We start from the raw sequence: 23,907 nt of genomic DNA, 5'->3' as shown, positions 1-23,907 counted from the left end.
AATGTGATAAAGAGACAGGTTTCTGTTTCCACTACTTCTCAGTATCTTTGATACTCAAATGTGCGTTGTGGGTTTCTAAGAACAGATTATAGAATGCAGCATTTCTCACATTTAATTGACGATAAAACCCATTTTTTTGACTAGCTCGTAAGACACATTTTACAAAGCCCATATGAGAAACCCTATTCCAGTGTATTTATTTACTCAACTATCAAACATTTATTATTTTCTATATTCCAGCCACTATGCATAGACACCATAATGGAGCACCAGTTTAAGAGAGTAAGCTAATCAACATATAAAATCCTAAATGCATTTCAATATTATACATGCTATGATAGACACTCATACGGAGAACATCAAAGGCTTAAAAGAGGGAATAGCTGATCCCTGCTCTCTTAGTGTGGAGGAATTTAGAAAAGTTTCAAAGAGGAGAAGATGTTTGATTTAGTTCTTGAAAGAGTAGATTTTTACCACATAGTTAAGGAATTGGGAAAAGTTGGAAGCTGCTAGAGCTAAGGCAGAGAAATGTGAAACGTTACCGAAATTTGTTTGGTATGGATGAAATGTAGTGTGATGGCAGGTATAGTTAGAGTTGAAGCTAAAGGAATGCCAAGTGGGAGACTACTGCTGCTCCAGGACATGTGTGGGACACAGGTCTTCCGTTGTAACACCCTCCTGCCTTAAGCTCCTACAGTCACAGGGAGCTAAAGGCAGAAGAGTGACATGATCATATTTGTGTTTTAACATCTTTCTAGCACAAGCTGGTGAATTAGATTGGAAGCAGTTGGGAGGCTCTTGTAAGAGCCATGGTTTGAGTACATCTGGTTTTACAATCTGACCCTTTGGATTGCTCACCTGTTTTTAGTTTGCTGAGAGAATGTTGAATTTGGTCAAATATTTTTCTTCATCTCTTGAGACAATCATATGGGTTTTTTGTTTATTCTGTTAATATGTCAGGATACATCATTTTTGTAGTGTGGTACGAAATACATAACATAAAATTGACCATTTTAACCATTTTTAAGTGTACGTTTCTGTGGCATTAAGTACATTCACATTGTTGTGCAGCCATCACCACCATCCATCTCCAGAACTTTTGCATCTTCCTCAACTGAAACTCTGTACCCATTAAACACTAACTCCCCACTCTTCCCTTTCCCCTTGCTCCTGGCAACTCCACCATTCGACTCTCAATCTCTATGAATTTTGACTATTCTAGGTACCTCATGTAAGTGGAATCATATAATATTTGTCCCTTTGTAACTGGCTTATTTCACTTAGCATAATATCTTCAAGGTTCATCTACGTCGTACCATGTGTCAGAATTTCCTTCCTTATTAAGGCTGAATACCATTCCATTGTGTGTATATGTGTGTGTGTGTGTGTGTGTGTGTGTGTGTGTATATATATATATATATAAGTATGTATATATAGCAACCAGATTTTGTTTATGCATTCATCTGTTGTTGGACACTTGGATTGCTTCCACCTTAGCTTTTTTTTGTTTTTGGCTTGAGGAAGATTAGCCCTGAGCTAACAACCATGCCAGTCTTCTTCTATTTTGTATGTGTCAGCATGGCTGACAAGTGGTGTAGGTCTGCGCTCGGAATCTGAACCCATGTATCCGGGCTGCTGAAGTAGAGCATGCTGAACTTAACCACTACACCACTAGGCTGGCCCCCTTCGCTTTTAAGTTTTGATTTAAAACATATGCTAAGATGATTAAGCTCCTGAGGAAAAAATAGTGAAAGGTGAAGTATCCTTGCTTTCTATCATATCAGGAAATGCATTGAAATCTCAGTAGTTTAATTTTAAAATTAAAGTATAAAAGAGCTTTTTCATTTGCTGTGTGAGACTAAACCGCTTAAAAGTGAAATCGTAGGACCATTAGTTTACCAACCAAATTGTAATATAAAAGTGTAACTCTTCATTTTACTTTTCTGCTTCATATCTATTATTTGAATTAATTTACATACCCACAATGTTTATAGGGCTTTGTCCCTGGCTGTTTGATTTCCTGGGACCCAGCGAGGTTTCTCTAGCATTTTGGAGTTCAAATTCTGTATACCAAAGCAAGAACATTTCTCTGTTATCTCATTTGACAGGAGACGTTTAGTATTCTGATTTCTACGGCACTTAGAGTAAGTAAATGTAAAAGAATAGTGAAAAAGGCCTATTTTAAAAATCAGTGTAAAACCTTAAAATAATTTAATTAAAGCCTTCATTTAAGCTTTTTTAAAATTTTTTTAAGTGAGGTGATGTTGATTTGTAATGTTATATAAATTTCAGGTGTACATCATTATATTTTGACTTCTGTCTGTACTGCATCTCGTTCACCACCCAAGGTCTAGTTGCTATCCATCTTCATTTAAGCTTTTAATGTAGAAAGGTGTTGCCTTTACAACTTGAAGTAACAAAAAGTGTGGTAAGATTTTAGAAAATCTAAATAGAGGCTGGCTTCGTGCTGGTAAGAGAGTATGTTATGAAAGGGTCTATCACTGAACACCTTTTGTTAGATTCATGGGCTCCTTTTAATCAACTATATGAGGGTGTTTGCAGTTTTAGCTTTCTGGGTAATTTCTTTCTCTAGTGATAACCAGAAGAAATTATTAATAAATGATAGGTTTCTGTAAAAGCTGTCATAATCCATTTGCTTTGATTTCATGAATCACTTTCTTTTTTAGCTTTGTTAAATTTAGAGGGGAAATGTCATATGCAGATACACACATACATGTACACATGCATATAGTGACCTTTAAAGAGTTTAATCTTGATGATTTTTGACAGGTCTGTGGTCCATTGGCTGATTATGTAGTATTAGGACTTGAAGGTAAACAGGTAAGAAGGAAAGGAAGGTGTTATCCTCTCTTCCCTGATTAGGCACAGAAACATAGAGACTCAGGAGTTTCTCTGCAAGTGCTCAGGACTTCGGAGGGGAAGCAGGCCTCCAGCCTCAGTCTGTCTCTGGATTTCACACACTACACGATACATTTCAGTGCTGGAGTTACCCAGGGGACATTGAGATTGCTGTAATAACAAGCTTCGTTTTGAAGCTGAATTAAGATTTGCATATAGCCTTTAGAGGACAGTGTAACTTTGGATTGGGGTAGAGATGCATTTTAAATATATTCTGTGAGTTTTCTTTTGCTTTTTTTTTTGTACTTTGTTGAACACTTTGTGCCAGGCACTTTGAAAGGTATCTACATATGTTTTTTTCACGTATTTCTTTAACAGCCCTAAAAGTGAGCATTGTCCCCATTTTACAGATGGGGAGGCCCTATGTGAGGTTAAGTCAGGTGCCCAAAACCACACTGGTTAGAAGAGGTAAACTCGGGTTTGGAACCAATTCTCTGGTTCTACAGTGCATAGTTTGGGCTACTCTATTATACTTCTTCCAGGAAAAAGTTGAGCGATCTTACAAGTTACAACCAAAATCTAGTTAGTAGATATTACCTCGAAGTTGTTGAACCCTGAAAATTATCATTTGGTGAAAGGAAAGTATAAGCTGATCTAACCACCCACTTGGTTTATATGGTTGACATTGTTGACAGCCTTGATTGACATGACCTGACAGCCTTAGTAGCTGATAGAGTCTGGAGTTAAATATATTCATATTAAAAATGAATTCACGGGTCATGTCGACCATAGCTCATGATGACTTGTCCCATGTCTGTGGCTGGCTGTATTGTAGAATGCATGGTGCTAATGAAAACAGATGATGGGTTAGATTCCCAGTATGGACCACTGAGTTAAATTTTGGTTTGTAGTCATCCATTTCAGTTTTACCACAGTACAGTTGTTCGGTGGGTCTTGGTAGGAAGGGTGGCGGTGTCAGGGCAAACTAGAGCCAGCCTCTTTGCTCATAAGAAACCCACCTTGGATGAAATAGTGTCTAAACTTGTTTGTTGGCTTATAGTAAGCAGAAGTGTTTCCTTAATAACAGTACATTTAAGAATCATTAGTATGAGTCTAAACAAGACATTTCAAATACGTTTGGTAATGATTTATTTCTATTAGAAAATGATAACTAGGAGCCTGGATGACCCATATCCAGACATGAAATATCAGGCTGGAAACAGTGTAGTCAGGATCATTTTAAAAAATACTTGAAATAGCCTGTCTAATTTGGTAAAATTAGAATTAATATTTAGAAAGAAAGAATTTCTTTCTGTTTTAAAACAATATATAAAAACCTGGAATTTGTGACTTCTCTCAAGGAAAGTTTTTATAAATACCCTTATAGCTTTATATCTTTCCCTATCTTAATTATGTAATCTTGTTTTGGAAGGAACTTTCAGCGCCTGGTTTTAAGTGGATTTACATTACTTTATGTAGAGTTTTAAACATAATTTCAAAAGGTTTTATATTTTTGAAGGAATAGGGTAAGTTAGGATGCAAAGGGAACATTAATTTAGATGGGGTTTGTTGAGAAGGCCTTTCTGAGGAAGTGATGTTGAAGAGTGAGAAGGAATTAGCTGTGTGAGCTGTAGAAATCGGATGTTAGACAAAGACTCTGAAATGGGGAGAGACTAGCTGTGTGTATTTTTGAAGGAAGTCCATGTGGCTGGAACACAGGGAGCCAAGGAGGACATGGCACAAAGGAAGGGTGCATGTTTGGGAGGGCCAGGCCACCAGTGCCCTTTGGACTGTGCCAAATAGGTGTGGTGTTAGCATAAGAGGAAGGATCATTAGCAGTGGAGTGATGTGATGTGTCTTTTTGGAATGGTCGCTCTGTCTGCTGTGAAAAGAATGTATTGGAGGGGACAACACTGGAGACCAGTTAGGAGGCTGTTTCAACAAGAGATGCAAGAAAAGGTGCTGGCTTGGTCTAGAGTTAGTATGGAGAAAGGCGAATGGATTCAAGGTAAGTTTTGGAGATAGCAGTGACAGGACTTGGTGATGGATTAAATGTAAGAGGTGAGAGAGACGTAGGAATCAAGAACAATGTTAACATTTCTGCTTTGAGTAATGGAGAGTAGTATGGCCATGCCGTTTCCAAAAAGAGAAAGACAAATGGAGAAATAAGGGGAAGTGTAAACTTGGAAATGCAATTTTATACGTACTCAGGTTGCATTTCCTATTAGTCATCCAGGGAACATGTCAGGAGGGCAGTTGAGTATCCAAGTCTGGAGCTCGTAGAAGTTCAGATTTGGAGATTAAACGGGAGTATATTAGAATCAGTTCAGTTCAACAGACTGCTATACGTTCCGGCACTGTGGTAGGCACTGAAGATAAGACTTGAATACAAGCTTCTTGATGTTAGGAATCCTGTGTTATGCTTTTTCATCTCAAGCAACTGGAGTATTACTTGGCACATGTAAGCATATAGTAAATATATACTGAATGACCCAGTGATCTAGAAATAAGGTAATAGTGTAGAGTTTCTTAATTTATAGAACTCATTTTCCATTCGTAGTCTGCTCTTTATTCTCTTATATGCATGAGAGATGAACTGCTATTATAAAATTGATTTGATACAGTCAAAATATTCTCCCTGGAAGAGCTTTCCATTTAAGGGGCAGCACATCAAATAGCCTAAGTTACATTCACCCTGCAGTATAGACCTATTTCATCTCTAATGTATTCAACATGGAGTGTCTTTATCTAGATGCAGTTTCACAAACATTGCAAAACTTACTTAAAAAATATTTTTTGTTAGAAACTAGCTTTTTCTCTTTTTTTCTTTGATTGTTTTATATTGGCTAAGAAGGGTACTCCTATTCTTTTATCTATGAATCTATGGGCATTATGAAATTCAAATTAAAATGAATTTGAAAGCCACCTATTTAATATGTATCTGTGTTTCTCCTTTACCATAGGGATGACAGTAAGTGCTAATAAAGATGGCTTGGGGATGATTGTTCGAAGCATTATCCATGGAGGTGCCATTAGTCGAGATGGCCAGATTGCTGTTGGGGACTGCATCTTGTCTATTAATGAAGAATCTACTATCAGTTTAACCAATGCCCAGGCGCGAGCCATGCTGAGAAGACATTCTCTCATTGGGCCTGACATAAAGTAAGTATCATTTGGACCCCAGTTTGGCTTGGGAAATTCAGGAATTTCAATGATTTAATCAGAATTTTTTTTTCATTATATACTTCTGTTTGATATACTAAAATTATCACATTTATTTAATATAAATCACTTAAGAATTTGACTGTACAATAGTTCTTGATTGTAGATATAGTCTCTTTAAGATGATAGCAAAGTTGAAATATTTGAAAACAGTGTTACATTCTGTTTTTAATTTTACTTCTCCAATGATTTCTGCAAAAACTTAGAAGTGAGAGATAGCAGACATCTGTCACAGAGCAGGAGGGTCCACTCTTAGGATCTTAAAAAGAAATGTGGTTTGGGCTTAATATAAGGAATTGTTTACTACCTAATTGACTAGTATGAGCCCTAGAACTACGCCAGTTCTTGAAAGGGCCAGGCATGGAAAGGACCATATAGAATAGTGCCAGTCTGACATAATTTACCCTTTTTTGAACTGCCTTGTGATCCAAGAGAATTTTCCAATATGTTGATATAGTCTGATCATAGGTCATATAGGGTATTTTGTTGGGAAGTGCTTAAAATGTCCCATAATCCCATAACGTGCTAAAAGCACGTCATACACATGGTTTGGTTTTTAAGTCACTAAACATTTCTTGTGCCAACATAAAAATGATTTCATGACTTTATTGTCACACCTCATCAATGTAATAGCTTGGGTTTTTTCTCTGGCATTAATCATTGAATGTTTGTACTTAATGTATAAGGGATAAAAATAATAAAATAAGAGTCCACGGAAAGATTATCTTAAATTGATTTAATGATTACTAGTAAGGGAGATTTTTTTGTATTAACATTATTTTACTGACTGCATTCTGTATTATTCTTTTGCAAAATATGTGTTACTAGAGCTTAGGGGAGAAAAACTATTTACAGTCTGTTTTTCATTCCACCGTCAATAAAAAGCAGAAAAATATGTACCATTTAGAGTGGATTCTGTTGATTTATTAAAGAGGTATTATTTTTAGGCAGAATTTCACTAATGGGCTATCATATTTTTGCATGCTTTTGACTTTTATAATGGAACAGATCATCATGTGACAGTTCCTTAATTAGTAATAATGTTAGTACAAGTGAATAGCATTAAAAATGTCTGTGCTTCTACACTAAGAAGGAGAAACCTTAATGCTTTCCTCACCACTCTTTTTGTGTCCATTCCTTTTGCTGAAAAGGTGAATGATATGGATCCACATGGAGACTTTATTGCAAGAGTTTCACTTACATAGTTTAGAGGTAGTATAAAATGCAGGTGGCCTAGTAACTGATCACTTGATTTCTTCTGTGATAGTGCTGTGTCATGCTATAAGCACTGACGCAGGTCCCTGCCCACTTGTAGGCACTCTGAGCCCGAGAATTGTTGCTTGGTTCTAGCCTTACCCCTCAGTTCTAATGTACTGCAGAACTTAAAAAGTGGATAAAAAATAAGACCGTTGTGACACTGATTTGGCCTAAGTCATGTATTTAGTCAACTCTAAAAAAGTTGTCAGGTATGTTTTCAATCTCCTTTCTCCTTTCCTAGTTTCTGTTGTTACTGTTTTTTGTTTTGTCTTGTTTTTTTGTTCATTTTCCCACCCTCTGGTTCAGCACCAGAATTTCCCCATTCATGCAGATAGCAGCTTGATTGTGACCTTAAAAGGATATCTAGAGAGCTAGCTTCATAAATAATTGCTTTAGGATCTCAGGAGGCAAAATATAGTGTAGTATCTTATATTAAAAAAAGAAAATAAGAAAAATCCTATAACATTCCCTCCCCTGGAAATCAGTCACTCAGTCAATCAGTCTTTTTCTCACGTGCTCACATATGTGTGCACATGCACACACACTCACAAATACACCCACAGACACATGGATTTCTTCTCAAGTGTCCTACTAAAGCTATGATTCAGATGGTTATAGTTTGACTCATTGGGTAAATGGTAGAAAGAAATTAGAATCATGTAATCCTTTTTCAGAAAAAATGTGTTAAATGATAAAACAAATAGCCATTTAGATTGCACAGGACCAAGCAGCATGTTCTGTGTGTTTTGCATGAAGTGTTTTTTGGCCCTGTCTCCCTCCCTATTGCTTACTTTTATGAAGCAAAAGCTTTAGAATTACCTTGAAAGCTGTGTGAATAATCCTCCCAAAAGGAAAGTCTAGTCCTTCCCTTACTCTGAATGGAACCATAACATTGCCTCTGGCCAGTTAAGCTTTGTAGCCATCGCCTGGATTTGGGCTCCATCCACATCTCCTCCTCTTTATTTCTTGCTCTGAACCTCGCCTAATCTCGGGTGGCAGTGGGGGAGGGTATTGTAGGGACTTTAAAAACAAAAGACTCTAAATGGTTCGGTTACATAACTGATTGGTTTTAGGACAAGCATTGCTTATTAAGACAATGCACTGGATTTCTTTTTTGCCATTTACCATAGATGACTAGGAACTCTGTATGTGTGCATTCATGCATGCCTGGGTAGATAATTTGAGTTTCAAGAGTTCAAGAACAGCCAGTTTAAGTTCCAGGTTTCATTATTTTCTATGGAAAACCAGATGTGAAGCCTTACCAGAATGCATTCTGTTTCACTTCTCACTCCACCTTGCCAGGACCGCTTATATTTCTGTAATAATAGCCAGGGTTTTGCGCTTAGCAGCAGCTGCTTGTAACATCTGCCAGATAATTACCAAGCTGAATCAGCATTCACCTGCCTTAACCTAAAATGTGGGATGAATTCCTGATCAAGGAATAAAAGATTGATTGCAGTTACGTTTTCCATGCTTGCTAATAATCATGGCTATAGACACCAGTAAAGAGCAGATGCTTTTCTGGGGGAGGTGTAGATGGGAGGGAGGTGGAAAGGGGAAAAAAACAACTAGGAGCACCCACTTTTAACTACATATGTATGCATCTCACATTCAGCACAAGACATTGACATTTGTTAACACCATTGTAAAAAGATGCCGCGGCGTATGCTTCACATTCTAGATTTTCTTCAGCACCTGCTGACGATCGAGCCCCATTTTATGTGTGAGTATCGGTGATTCAAAAGCTTATTATGGCTGTGTGTTACAACTTGTCTGTGAAAACCATTTCGTGCTTTTGTAACGTCCCGATGCAGGGATGGATCCAGATATAGAATCAGTGCATACATTTGGGCTTTTTTTTCCTTCATTTATAGAAGAACGTAAATTCCAAAAGAGCTCTGAGATTGTTACATTTTCACATTGCACTGATGAGTGTGAGCTCATTTGGAAATCGTATTTTCCAACCACTAAGCTTTCGAGCTCCTTTGTGAGGGAGTGATCCTGTCTGCGCGTGCAGGCGAGGTTTCTGGATTAATAGGTGTGTCACATTTCCGCATCACTAATGCTGTTCTTTTTTCTTCCACTTCATGTGTAACCAAAGGTTAGTTTATGTTTAAGAATTTTTAATACAGCTCTCAAATAAGCTGTTGCAGTGTGTTGACGCAGTTTGTAATTCAGTTTTGGTGTTCTTTGTTGGTGGTTTGGAGGTTTGTGTGGCTGTGTGACCAGGCATGTGTTAGAATTGATCTGCATTTGCTGTTGCATTGTGAGATGCTTGTTCTGGTGGCCTCGCTGTCTGTGTTGGGCTAAATATTTATGAAAACTGCCTTCTTTCCTCTTTCTCACTGCTACCTAGAGTATCAGAAACATGTTTATAAAGCTCCCGCTCCCCCACTGTTTGGTAAAAGGAAAAACAACTTTGAACAAATACAGAGGAAAACTCATTGTCAACATTGTTTGGGACAGAAACATCTTTTCCTTTTCAAACCCATTAAAAAATTAAATACTTGGAACTGATTATTATTTTCATTATTATGTTCTAGCTTTCCCTCCTTACCTCTTCCTGGCTTTTTTTCTTAAGGTTTTATTTATATAAGTTTTACCTTTACTGAATCTTCAGAAATAATGCCAGTTTTCTTGAATAGGCTTTTCAGGTTTTAGATTTTATATAACCCTTTTTCTTTGTGTAAAATACAATCAGTCTTCTTTCCCGACATAATGTCTTACACATTTTTGTTGGATTATTTTTGAAGGGATAAATGCAGATTGACTATTCAATGTATTTTTGTAACACCATCGAGAAGGTGCTTCTATAGATGAATAAATTAAGTAAGGCCAGAATTAGGATGCAGTTCTCTGACTCACCCCAGTCCTAACTCCACCAAACTGTGCTTTCTGCTTCATTTTTTGATCCTTGAGGGAAAAGTGTCATGAAGAGATTTTCACAGTCCACGGATTTTGCCAGAGTGCTGAGGTGTGACCAGGCTGGCTGGCGCCTGTGAGAGCACTGCCTTACATTTGTATTATGCTCGTCAGCTCATGTAGCCTCGTGACGAGTGACATCCTTTTTGTGGTTGAGGATATGGAGATTCATTGGTAGTGATTTACCTTCCCATCACCCTCCTGATGAGCAACAGAACTGTGTTTTGTGACTCTAAACCGAAGTGACCTCACAGACTGAATGCTTTTTATGGAATAACCAGTATATCTGAAATGATATATCCTCCTCAATAAATTATGCCTTTGGTATAATTCTTATTTTATTATAACATAAAAGACAATCCTTTTATCCTTGCCCTCCAGTGCTAAGATTTTATATACTTACTGTCTTCACAGGTAAGTTATGGATAGCTGGTTTAATAGTCTTCATGATTTTTATGTTGTGCGTTTTTAATACATTTTTTTAGTTGCACATACATGCTGAACTGACTGAAAATGCAGTATTTTTCTTACCATACTGTTCATTAATTTGAGGATCTTGGAGCAACCTACTTAAATATATCAGCTATGTAGCCTTATGGGACAGCAGTAAACTTGAATTTCAAATGTGAGTTTTTAAACATTGCAGCTGTAGCCAGCATCCAGCTCAGTGGCTTGTACAATATAGGCATTCAGCTAGTACTTGTCAAATTAGTAAGTGACCATTCAAGTGTAAACAGTAGCCCTTTCTCTGAAACCAAAATGAACCTTTACGAAGTTGCTACAAATTAGTATGAGAGTCTTTCTATAAACTTATAATGGTTTAGCTTCAGACTTGAGAATTTATAACTTAATAGAGCTAATATATAATTAGTTGATAATGCTTGTTAATATCCATAATTAATTATGTATTATGGAAGAATGTGAAGTAATTTGGGATACCCAGTGTTTTAATAGAGTACAGTCCACCTAATTTGTTTGTGCTAAGGAACCCAAAAATCTTTGGATGAAATTAATGTTATTACTGACAGTTATTTTTCTGAGGATTCATAGATCTTTCTAATTTCAAAAAGTTGCTGTTAGTCTTCTCATTTGGAAATATTAACGATGCTGCTCTGCTCTCCCCTATGATTATTGGTAAACACATAGGTTGTCAGCAGCATTTTAAAATTTAATTTCTGTTGTTATTCTTGCCCATAGGATACTTTATGCTTTTGAAGTTTGGATTCTCTACTGAGTAAGCTGATTAAACGAGTTGTGTGAAAAAGTAGGGATAAAGGGACAATATAATTTCATTTCTATATTTTGGAAGCTTTTCCTAACAGTTAGCCAAAATTTTGCTTCCCTTTGCTTTTACGAATTGTGTTCTGTTCCAGAATTACCTATGTGCCTGCAGAGCATTTGGAAGAGTTCAGAATGAGCTTAGGACAACAATCTGGAGGACTAATGGCACTGGATATTTTTTCTTCATACACTGGCAGGTAAGTAAAACAGTCAGCCTGCTACAATGAATGAATGATACAGCAAGTTACAAAGAAGAGTTTTGAATCCATAGTCAGGGAGAACTAGCAATGAAAAAGACTGAATTCCTTTCCCTCTTTTAAGATTTAAAAAATATTTTGAATAATAGAGGGAAAATCCTATTACTTAAGTAATTATTATACAGTGTGGAAAATAGATGAATTCAAATTAAGAAACTAAAATCATCTTTAATTATACCACTCAATATAGCACTTTTAACATAGTGAGTTTGGGCAATTCGCGCCAGATAAGAATATTATTTCATTAATTCCCTGGAACCTACAATTTGTGTAGTATTTTATCATGCCTTTTTTCTCTTTCATAAGTCTTTTCAAACATTTTCAGAAATTTTATTTATTCCTTTTTTAACATACAGGTTCAGAAACGTTTTTAGTGGTTATTTTTTTAATCTTTTGGAGAATGTTGAGCTGAACATCTTGGTATATATGCCTGTTAGGAAGGAGAATATATGGCTTTTTAAGGGCTCTTGATACACACTGTATTAAGAACCTTTAAATAATAAAGGGAAAAGGGTTTTTTCCCTTAGAAAAGGCAGGAACTAGATTTTGATGCTCCTGCTGACTGAGTTCAAAGCAGGGAGAGAAATAATGTTTTACCCTGAAGAATGTACCATTTTATACTCTCAGATACGGGCCTGTTTTTTTCACTTGCTTTAGCAACTCAGTACCAAATTTCTCTTTAAACATGCTGCAGAGCAACAATGGCTTTGTAACATTCTGAGGTCTTTTCAGAAGAGTTCTACTGTTCCTCAGAGGATGTCAGAAGGTCCCAGAACACCCTGGTGTTAGTGACTCGGCATATATCGTGATAGAGCATCATTGTTTTCCTCTATAAATTACACGTGACGGAGGTAATACGGGAGGTGTTAGGGAAGGGAAATGTGTGTTACATTTAATAAGTGGAAGAAATGTCATAGCCCTTAGGGCCTCTTGAAATTTATGGGGAAAGGAGTGTTCACTCCACCCTGTATGAAGCTCAGGCACACTCCGCTCTAGAATTTCCATCTCAGAGTTAATGACATGAATTGATTATAGCTTCTCTGTGCTTCCTGTCAAAATGGTAAAAGCAATCATTCCAATGTCCCTTTGAAATATCATTTCAAATGGCTTAATTAAAGAATATGCCGAGGTAACATCATATTCCTATCAAGTTCTCAGGCCTTGAATGCACTCAAAAGTTATTAGAGAGAAAGAGCCACGTTCAGCACTGTGCTTCCTTCCCAGCACAGAAAGAGTGACCTGGATTGTCAGTGCTGTGACTAGCTGCTTCACTGCAGAGAAAGCACGTTTGCTATTAATATAAGGGTGATCAAAACAAAACAAAATGATATGCATTTTACAGAGGAAGAATCTGCACCAGAGAGAGGGTAAATAACTTACCCCAGTTCCATAGCTAATAAGTGGCAGAGCCAAGATTAGTTGTAAGCAGTCAGGCTCCATGTTCTTGACCACTGGATCCAAAGAAAGAGTTGCACAAGCCCAGTATAGAAGTATTGGGCAGCATAGCCTGGAGGTTAAGAGCTCAGGTTTTGTAGTGAGATGGCCTCAATTCACGTCTCACCTCTGCTACTTTACTGTGTGACCTTGTGCCATTTTCTTCACCTGGCCCCCTAATGCAGATGTAGAGAGTTAGTTGTTATAGGTGACAGAAGTGTCATCGGTATTCAACAGGTGAACACAGGGGCAAAGAAATCTAATTTATTCTTGGCTAAGTGAATGCTGGAGGAAGAGAACGGTCCGTTCTGCTCTTTGGAGTACATGACACTTGAGTCCTATAAACCATACTCTCTGATGGACAAAGAATGATCAGTACATTTATAGGAGCATATTTGGGTTAGTGAAAGGATTCAAGATTATAGAATCATTTAAAAAGAATGGGGCTTTTGTATCTGAGGATTCTGAATATTAGTCGTCTTATAGCTAAAGGGGCAGGAGCGTGTGATCCAGTTTGTCTGAGAGTGTTTCTGAGTGGTTCCCACAGCTTAGGTTTTAGGGGTCAGAACCTCCCCCTACCCCCATGGCTATCATTGACTATTTTAGGGACCCTTTCTAAATTCTCATTCTTGTCTGTCTTCTATACCTGCTTTTTCTATCATATTCTTTCTATATGTGCTTAAAGAGGGTGAGGCCTAGTTTTCACCTCTCTGCCCTGCATTAGTCCTGGATTAGGGCTTCACTCAGACTCTCTAGTTCTCAGTCAGCTTCTTAACATCATTTTTAAAATCCCCCTTTTGGATCCGTTCCCATCAGTCCTGCCCCACTGTCAGGCTGAGGCTCTCAGAACCCCAGCTTCATTCAGAGCCTTGTTCCTCAATTTGCACAGGAGGGAAATTCAAACACACAACCTATAGGACCTACAGGCAGATAGATTTCCTTTGAACACTTGAAAAACAAAAATCTAACATTCAGGTCAAAGAAAGAATGAGATGTTCACGGAGAGCCTAGACAGTTGCTTGCCAGAAATGTTGTGAAACACATTCAAACACAGATGGATTATTGGATTAGATGACTTCTGATCTCAAAGTGTAAAGATTATATAATTTGACAGAGTTCAGTATTCCTGTCAATAGAGAATCGTACAATTTGAACATACAGTCATGCACCTCATAACAACATTTCAATCAATGATGGACTGCATATACAACGGTGGTTCCATAAGATTAGTACCATATAGCCTAGGTGTGTAGTAGGCTATATCATCTGGGTTTGTGTAAGTACACTCCGTGATGTTCGCACAATGACGACATCGCCTAACGACACGTTTCCCAAAAAGTATTCTCGTTGTTGAGTGATGCATGACTATACTTTCTTTAGATTTTTCAATTTCTATAAAAATCAACTGCAAACATTTATTGAATCAGAACTTTTATAGCTGTCTCTGCTTTCAAAGGAATATGTGGGCATATTTCTTTAGAAATTTAATTTTTACTAACAGCATAAGGACACACCATACTTGATTTAACCATTCTCTGTTACCCTTACAATGTCATTTATTGATGCAAAGTATACCTTTGGAAAAACAAAATATTTCTTGATATGGTTATTATTTCACAGTTTTATTTACAGTCATTTAGCAGACTGGACACATTTTGTTATATGCCTGACGTTTGGCAAAATCTGAATTCCTACAGAAATTGAAAAGTGACTTTGGACACAGGTGCATTGCAAACTACTTCCTGTAAGGAATATTCTGTGTCTGGCCCATCTGGATGGGCTGCAGCTGGACCATAAGCATCTTCCATCTTTCTTTAAAAGTTGAAGGGGATGTGTTGGTCCATCCTTAAGAAGCAGAGATGCCAACTCCTGGCACACTTGATGATAAATTCTTTCAGGGCTGTGCTAGCTTGTAACCCACATGGTGCTTTTCTACCTTCTTGCACATGGTAGGTATTTAAGAAATCCTTGTTGAATAGTTTAGAATTCTGGTATTTATCCCCTTCTTATTCTTTTTTTTAATTCTCCCATGTTTCATCAGGAAACAGACAGACTAGACAAGACTCTTAGTGTTCACCTATGTCTCCAGAATAAGTAGGGTAGATTGATTCTATTATAAAGTTTTTATTTTGTTTGATCAGGTTTTCTTTTCCCCTTAATGTAAAGTGTTATATACGTATTGGCCATGTGTGGTGAAAATATAAAGCAGTTCTGCATTGTTAGCCAAACCAACAAAGTACATATAAGGTAGTCTTGCATAGTTTTACTAGGGTTTGGGGTACTCACTGTGTAACTCTTTAACAGAGACATTCCAGAACTACCAGAGCGAGAAGAAGGAGAAGGAGAAGAAAGTGAACTTCAGAATGCAGTATACAGCAATTGGAATCAGCCCAGGCGGTAAGGGCTATTTCTGTCTTCTGCCTACTCAGTGTTTCAAGGTAGGGAGGTGTGGTTTCAACTTGCTACTGTGACATTGGGCAAGTTGTTTAATATCCCTTACCCTCCATTTCCTCATGTGCAGTGTGGAGTAGATAATGTGTATCACACAGGGTTAAAACTAATATATATGCAAGGATTTGGCACATGGTATGGACTAAATAAAATTAACGAGAGAAAGTTATGCATAGGGAGTTGGAATGGATGATATTTTCTGTAGAGTTCAATCTTAGGTATACCACCAAATGTTAATGTAAATTTTCTCTAGCATTTGTAGAAACCAGGTACTCAAACATATATATTCAAAACACGTGTGTGTGTGTGTTTGTGTGTGTTTAAGTAAGCATCTTGTTATCATAGGCTGTGGTTATTCTGAACCATGCTCTGTCTAGAACCAATTTCACATATAATAGAAAAGATGACTTTCCTAAATATGCCCAGATACATCACTACACATCACTATGGCATATTTTCATGTTCATGCTGAGTAAAAGAATATTTAGTTTAATAAGAATTTATTGAGTCCTAATTATGGACCCAGACAAGAGGCAGATGATTTTGTGAATAACAGGGAAGTTTAAGACATAAATCCTGCCTTCAAGGAAGCTATAATGTCCTTGGGCAGGCAAGATATAGAGACACACAAAATAATTAAAAGAAAAATATAAAGTATTTTGCATTAAATATAAAATATAAGTAATCGTTGAATACTCCCTCTAAACAGATCTAAAAGTGACTGTGAAAATGGTGCCTTGCACTTAGTCAACACTTAATATTTATGCTACTGTGAATAAATGGAATACTCAAGACAGAAAATTTTCTATTCAGAGATGTAATACAGTTTGATGATTTTTCTTTCTCACAAATGAACTTGAGGCTGCAGCCATCACATTTAAACATTTTCTAGGTTGAGTCACAAAGTATAGAAAACATTTTATGTTACTTTCACAAAAAACAGTAAGCATTTCCAGCCATCTAAAATGACTTTTTGATTTCAATTCTTTAAAAGCTGTTCTGCCTGCTTAAAGAAATCAAGGTCTCTGTACATCATGACCCACATTGAGGACAAAATATAAGTGCTAGATCTGTGGCAGAAAATATAAGATGTTAAGTTTCTTATTTATTTGAGGATGGTGGCAGAGGTAAGTTAGATGAAATTATTTTGTAGCTGGTGATCAAGTGATAACCTTGAATTTTGTTGGAGGACAGTAATCGCAGGAAAAGAAAAAGATAGGTTGGTCAGTTTTAATAACATTGTAGGAGGAAAAGTCATTTTTAGAAGGCAATATGCAGACTGTCTGGAGTCAGTAAGAGCCATGTTTGAATTCTAACTTTGACACTGTGAGACAAATTTCTTAATCTCTGCTAGGTCTCATTTACTTCATCGGTAAAATGGGATTAATAATAGAACCATTTAAATTTGGAGGAGAATTCAGTGTGATAGTAAAATCCTTAGCATAGCGTCTGGTACAGAGTGAGCACTCAGTCAGTGGTTGGTCTTGTCAGTCATCATCATCATCATCATCATCATCATCATCATGAATAACTGAGCAAATAGTGTTGAACATAGGAATCATTATGAAATTTTCTTGCAAAAATGAATTGAGTGTAACTTCTGGACTGGAAGATTTTTATACTTTTATCCCCAGTTTTAACCTTCACATCAGCCTAAGAGATGTCTCTAAGGTGGTAACTACCTTGTGAAGAGAGTATGTCTGGAACTTCCATAAATCTTAAAGAAGGTATCCTGCACTCACTAACATATATAGAAGCACTAAGGTACTTTTGGGGGAAAGTTCATCAAGTATTATGAGGACACTTACCAAAATAACCAGAGCTTTTAGTAAATGAGGAGCAAGTGTTAAGAATATGCTTTACAACATTGGAAACATGATGGGACATTCATTCATGCAGTCAGAAAAATTCCCTTTGTGTGGAAATAGAGAATACGTTTTAGCAAAGTGTAAATTTTAAGATTATAAATAAGCTGGGTTATTCTTTTATTTTGCATGTGATTTTCATTTACAGAATTAGTATCATGCTGTATGTATCATTTTCCAGCTTGCTTACTTTTCTCTCCATCTAGTGCTTTGGGGATCTATCATATTGATACTTAAGAGATCTAATTATTCAACCTAGTTGTTGCAATGCATTTCAGTATATGAATATACCACAGTTTATTCCCAGACTGATATTTGAGTAATTAACACCTATTCACTATTATAATAATTCTGTGCAGTAAATATGTCTATTTCCTTATACTTATGTATGAGAATGTATCTAGGTGTATATCCAGAGTGGAATTGCTGGCTCATAGATTTAAATGTATTCTTTACTTTATCAGAAGTTGTCAAATTGCTTTTTAGGATGGCTGTACCAATTTTTACTCCTATTTACAATTCCTTTTCTCCACAGCCTTGTTACCAAATCATATGATCATTTAAAAAAAAAGGGTTCTTGTCAATCTAATGGGTAGAAAATGGTACCTACCTTGTCTTAATAAACAGTGAACAGATGTAACAGAATTGAAGTGGTGGGGTACACATTTGCTCATTTGACATATAGATTGAATTTTATATCTTATATTACTTCAGTAATCGTAGTGATCATAATAAGACTAATAAAAGATCTGTTGATAGCTTACTATGTGCCAAAGGTTTGTTTTGGCCTTTACGTATATTCATTAATTTAATCCTCACAGCAGCTCTCTGATGTAAAGACTCTTACTGGCTCCATTTCACAGCTGAGGAGAGTAAGAGAGAGGGTCACACGATTGTTAAGTAGCAAAAGAGCAGGACTTGAACACAGGGACCCTTGTCAGAGCTCAGGCGGGCTGGCCTCAGACATCTGGTTTACTTTGCTTTTCTGAATTTCATTCTTTTTAAAGCTACATATAAGTCGCAAGAAAGAATGCCATTTTTCCATAAAACTAACTCTGAATAGGTCCTATAAAAGTTTTCTTTTATAGGTTTCCTTTTTCTTCCCATGGAATGTTTACTGTGTTCTCTTCAGTGAATACTCAGTCTGGTTCCTCAGCACTGTGGTCATTTTGGCAGCTCTGTTTTTGGTATTCTCCAGTGTTTTAAGGAGTTACAGCCTTTCTTCTAGGGAGTGTCTGTGAAGACACTTTGCTGTCTGTGCCAGACTCTGTTTGAGCATGCGGTGCTCTTATCCAAAGGTTGTCTCACCTCTCTGTGCCTCTTCCCTTCTTTGTAAAATGGGGCTAGGAAGAGTATCCACCCTGTGGGATGTTGTAAGAATTAAATGCAAGTGTGTGTTACTCACTTAGAGAATCATACTGAGCACATGATAAGCCCTTACTAAGTGTTTGCTGCTACTGCTGTTATTTTTATTATTCAAGAAATCGTAAGAACCGCTTTCTAAGTTACACCAACCACAGAGAACCCTAGAAGACATTTTCTTTCAGTCTTTCTTTTATTTTTTTTTCCTTTTTAAGAGAAGAGTTAAGGAGTCCCACCTATGAATTCTGGATTCTTAAGTATTAAATACAATGGCTAGCTTGATTGACTTCTTTACTTTGCCGTTTTACCTCAGGAACTGCTTTCAGAAACAAGGAAGTCTCTTGGTTCTTTCACGAAATTCCTAGAGTGAAAGAAAATGATGAATAGGATTTTAACTAGTTGAAACTATTCACACAAATTTTATAAGGTCAAGGATCATGGTGAGATCCTTTAAAACTAAACAGGTAGAGTCTCTAGGATTATAGATTTCTAATAAAGAAAAAAGTGCTGACCGAAGACAAGATGTGTCTCATCATCTGTCCTCATCTCACCAGTTGCCTGCCCTCTCACTCCACCTGTGGTGCCCTTTTCTCCCCAGCCTTTTCTTACTGCAGCCTCCCTCATTTCACAGGAGTCCTACTCCACCTTTCCTCTCCTCTGGGAGCATCTCACTTGTCAAGGTTGAGGGCTGTTTGGACCATGCCTTCTTCCCCTGTTTAACGTCTGCCATTGTCTCCCTTCCTGCACATGGAACAGATTGCAGTCTCATTATCTGTCTCAGAGCTCTCGCTTGGTATCTCTGTTTTCTTCCAGTACCCTGAGCTGCTCCCTTGTTGTGTGTGGCCAAGCATATCACTGCAAATCACCTTATTCTTATATCTCAACCTTTTCACAAGGCACGTACTTTCAATTCATTCATAGCACTTAGAGCTATTTGCGGCTATTATATATGAGTTCATGTGTTTATTTTGTGGGTAGGGGAAGTGCATTCAAGGCAGAGGAAGTAGCAAGCGCCAAGGCCCCAAGGCAGGAGAGCATGTCTGGTGAACTTAAGGAGCAGCAAGAAGAGGGTGTGGTAGCTGGAGTGGAGAGAGGAAAGCAGAGAGCAATGGGAGACGTGTTTAGGAAGGTGGTGGTGGGATTAGATCACGTAGATTCTTGTCAGCCACTGCTCTTCACGCCCTGGCTGTTAGTTGCCTGGTCTACCTTGGCAAGAAAGACTTCTACAGAGGTATGCTGCACACACAGTGTGTGCAGGAATGTTCTTTCTCTTGATTGGGTTGCTAAGCTTAGAAGCGACCATCTGTTCAGGGATAGCTGAATTTCTTGATTACTTAATGTCTGCAGTATTAAAGCTCCTGGAAAACAGTACTCTTACATTGATCTGTGCCCTGGCCTGGAGTGTGAGACAAATATTTACTTGTAATAAATCAGCTTCAGAAATACATCAGTATTTATCAGCCCCCATATACATGTAATTGGGAAAGCATTTGAAACTATCTTGTTTTACTACTGGTAAAACTAATAACTTGAGCAAATAATATTTGCAAAAATTAACGTATAACAACATTTTATTCCATTGAATTTTTAAAAATTTATTATTTTTTAAAATCATTTGAACCATTTTTAAGTGTACAGATCAGTGACATTAAGAATGTTTACATTGCTATGTAACCATCACCACCATCTATCTCCAGAACTTTTTTTATCTTGCAAAACTGAAACTTGCATTAAATAATAACTCTGCATTTTTCCTTCTCCCCATCTCCTAGCAACCACCATTCTACCTTCTGTCTCTATAGATTTAATTATTTTAGGTCCATCATATAAGTGAAATCATAGTATTTGTCCTTTATTTCACTTAGCTTATTTCACTTAGTATAATGTTCTCCAAGTTCATCTATGCTGTAGCATGTGTCAGAATTTTTTTCCTTTTTAAGACTGAATAATATTCCATTATATGTGTATATCATTTTGCTTATCTTTTCATCTATAGATAGACACTTGAGTTGCTTCCACCTTTTGGTTATTGTGAATAATATTTCTATGAACATGGTTGTGCAAATATGTCTTCAAGACCTTGCTTTGAATTCTTTTGGGTATTTACCCAGAAATGCAATTGCTAGATCATATGGTAATTCTATTTTTAATTTTTTGAGGAACTCTCATATTGTTTTCCATAGTGCCTGCAAAGTTTTACATCAGTAGTAACAGTGCACAGGGTTCTAATTTCTTTACAGTTTCTCCTTGCCAACACTTATTTTCCGTTTTGTTGATAGTAGCCATTTTGTTGGGTGTGAGGTGGTATCTTGTGGTTTTGATTTGCATTTCCCTAATGGTTAGTGATGTTGAACATCTTTTCATGTGCTTTTTGGCCATCTGTATATCTTTAGAGAAATATCAGTTCAAGTCCTTTGCCCACTTTTTAATTGGGTTGTTTATTTTTTTAGTGTTGAGTTTTAGGGGTTGTCTATATATTCCAGATATTAATCTCTTATCAGATATGTGATTTGCAAATATTTTCTCCCATTCTGGGTTGCCGTTTTACTCTATTGATCATATCTTTTGATGAACAAAAGTTTTTAATTTTGTTGAAGTCCAGTTTGTCTATTTTTTCTTTTGTTGCCTGTGCCTTTGGTGTCAATTCTAAGAAATCACTGCCAAATCTAGTGTCATGAAGCTTTTCCCCTATGTTTTCTTAACAAGAGTTTAAAATTTTATCTATTTTTATAGGGTTGAACTTTGGAGAGAACCAAGCAAATCCTTGGGCATCAGCATTGTTGGCGGACGAGGGATGGGGAGTCGTCTAAGCAACGGTGAAGTGATGAGGGGCATTTTCATCAAACATGTTCTAGAAGATAGTCCAGCTGGCAAAAATGGAACCTTGAAACCTGGAGATAGAGTCGTAGAGGTACCCTCCAGTGAGCTTTCTGTGCTAAAATTCTTCACCTCTTCCATGCTCTTTATCAGGGGAATCATCATCTTTACACTGGTTACTCGACCCAACATCAGAGTAAAATGTGTTTGTGTTTAAAGCATTTCTTCCTTATTTGTTTATTTTCATCCATAATTTTTGTCTTCAGTATATAGTGACAGATTATATATCTTGATGTAGCGCCTGATGTTTGGAGGTATAACCAACCATTTTAAAAAACATTGGCCCTGAAATAAAATAATTAAGTTCTGATTAAAAGAAGAAAGCAAATTTCTCGAGGAAATAATTGAATTGTTTAAAAGGATATATACACATACCAAATGTGTACCTCATAATTAAGTTCTCCAATGAGACTTTATTTCAAGAAATCTTTATTATTATCATTTCATTGTAGATAAATTTTGTTGGATGAGATTTTTTTCCAAGTGAGTCTTTTTGGTGAAATCTTGTATGCTGAGACCCTGATTACTTTTCATGTAAATACCCACCCGCCTAGTCCAGGCTGGGATTTTTCCTCCTTTTCAGTGCTGTGCCCATTCATCACTGAGGGCTGTGTGTGTGTGTGTATGTGTGTGTGTGTGTGTACAAACTTGCATGTGTGTACACATGTGTGTCCTTTTTATGTGTGAGAGAGAAGTGTTTGGTCAAATTGTACCTGATCCCTCAATTCAAAGCAGAATTTAATAAATTAAATGTGTTCTTCTCTCACAAGTCACTCTCTCATTTACTCAGCAAATCTTCCCGGAACAGCTTTTGCATCCTCGGTGCTGCAACAGGCTCTGGGCTCCCACAGTAAACAAGGCATCGTGCCTGCCTGTCAAGCGGGACAGATGTGACAAGTAATCAAGTCACTTCAGAACAGTGTGATAAATCATTTCATCAGGTTAAGCATCGTTTTAGTTAAGAGGGTAGAGGAAGGGGTGCCTCACCCGGATTTGCTGAGTTGTCAGACTTTGTAGAGCAAACTAAAAGAGACAACATCCAAATACAAATCGATTGCTTTGTTACTATAATGACCATTATAGTTACTTTGTACAAGTGATTGTGTCTTATTTTGTATATAACTTACACATTAAAATGCCTTAGTTATGTAGAAGGTTATAACATATCCACCATGACTTTAAAATAAACATTTGGGGGATTTATTGATTGATTGATATGTTGTTTCTGAGAGCTGAAGAAGGAAGAAGATTGAGACTTGAAAGAAAACAAAGGCCATGTCTGTTTTTTGCCTCTGACCATTTATAAGGAAGAATGATGGGCCTTTTCTCTCTTCCTGCATCCTTACTTTTCATTAGATGGTATCTTAGCCCTTTTTTTTCCTAGTTAGAATACTATCTAAAATTTCCAATTTTAGATTATCCCAAGGCAGTTTATTTTATGAATACTTCACTATTATATACCTTTGACCTAAGCAGAAAAAGGAAGACATATTTATAATTATTTCTAGAAAGAATTGATCCTACTTTGTACCACAATGTTGTTTAGATGTATTAAGAGAGTTAAAGCATCCTTTTCAAATTGAAAAGAGAGGATTTTTTTGTGTTATAAAATACTATATGCTGTTTAGCAGTGGTTTGTTGAGTGCTGTTCTGTGCAAGGGCTTTTCCAGTAAATAAGAAAGCCTTAGCCCTCTGTCGTCCTGAGGATTATAAAACATGTCTCTGTTAAGAGTTTCTGAAAAGGTATGTAGAGTAGATGAGTAGAGACTTGCAAAGTATTCCATTCTAGGTATAGAGTTCTTTGGACTTGAACAAAGATATTTCACATCCTCTTAGATTTTCCCACTAGTGGAATACATGGTACACATGAATACTAACTTTTAATCTACAAAAAGTCAGTAGCTATTTTTAATATGCACTGGAGTAGATACTATGTCATCTAAGTATCAGTCGGAGGGAGGTTTTCAATTAAATGTATATAATTCTTTTAAAGGTGGTAATGTTGTATGCAGAGATCTAATAATTAATTTTTTCTTCCAGAATTGTGTCCACTCTTATTTTACTGTTTTGTTGAATATACCATATTGCAGTAATTGGAAATGATAAAATGATAATAGTAT

General features: G+C 36.8%; 1 protein-coding gene across 7 annotated transcripts in view; it reads left to right on the top strand.

Moving 5' to 3' along the window:
* Positions 1-23,907, top strand: part of MPDZ (multiple PDZ domain crumbs cell polarity complex component) — a 158,636-nt gene that overhangs the window by 93,728 nt on the left and 41,001 nt on the right. For all 7 annotated transcript variants that reach the window (XM_058565797.1, XM_058565802.1, XM_058565803.1 and 4 more), the window contains 4 exons: positions 5,823-6,021; positions 11,634-11,738; positions 15,537-15,629; positions 21,644-21,821. In XM_058565797.1, the coding sequence (XP_058421780.1) occupies positions 5,823-6,021; positions 11,634-11,738; positions 15,537-15,629; positions 21,644-21,821 (575 nt within the window). The remainder of the gene's footprint in view (positions 1-5,822; positions 6,022-11,633; positions 11,739-15,536; positions 15,630-21,643; positions 21,822-23,907) is intronic.

Source organism: Diceros bicornis, chromosome 22 (assembly GCF_020826845.1).
Source record: "Diceros bicornis minor isolate mBicDic1 chromosome 22, mDicBic1.mat.cur, whole genome shotgun sequence".
In the NCBI taxonomy this organism is placed as follows: domain Eukaryota; kingdom Metazoa; phylum Chordata; class Mammalia; order Perissodactyla; family Rhinocerotidae; genus Diceros; species Diceros bicornis.
Note: the sequence above shows the minus strand (reverse complement) of the source record. Positions and strands in the feature narration are given on the sequence as shown.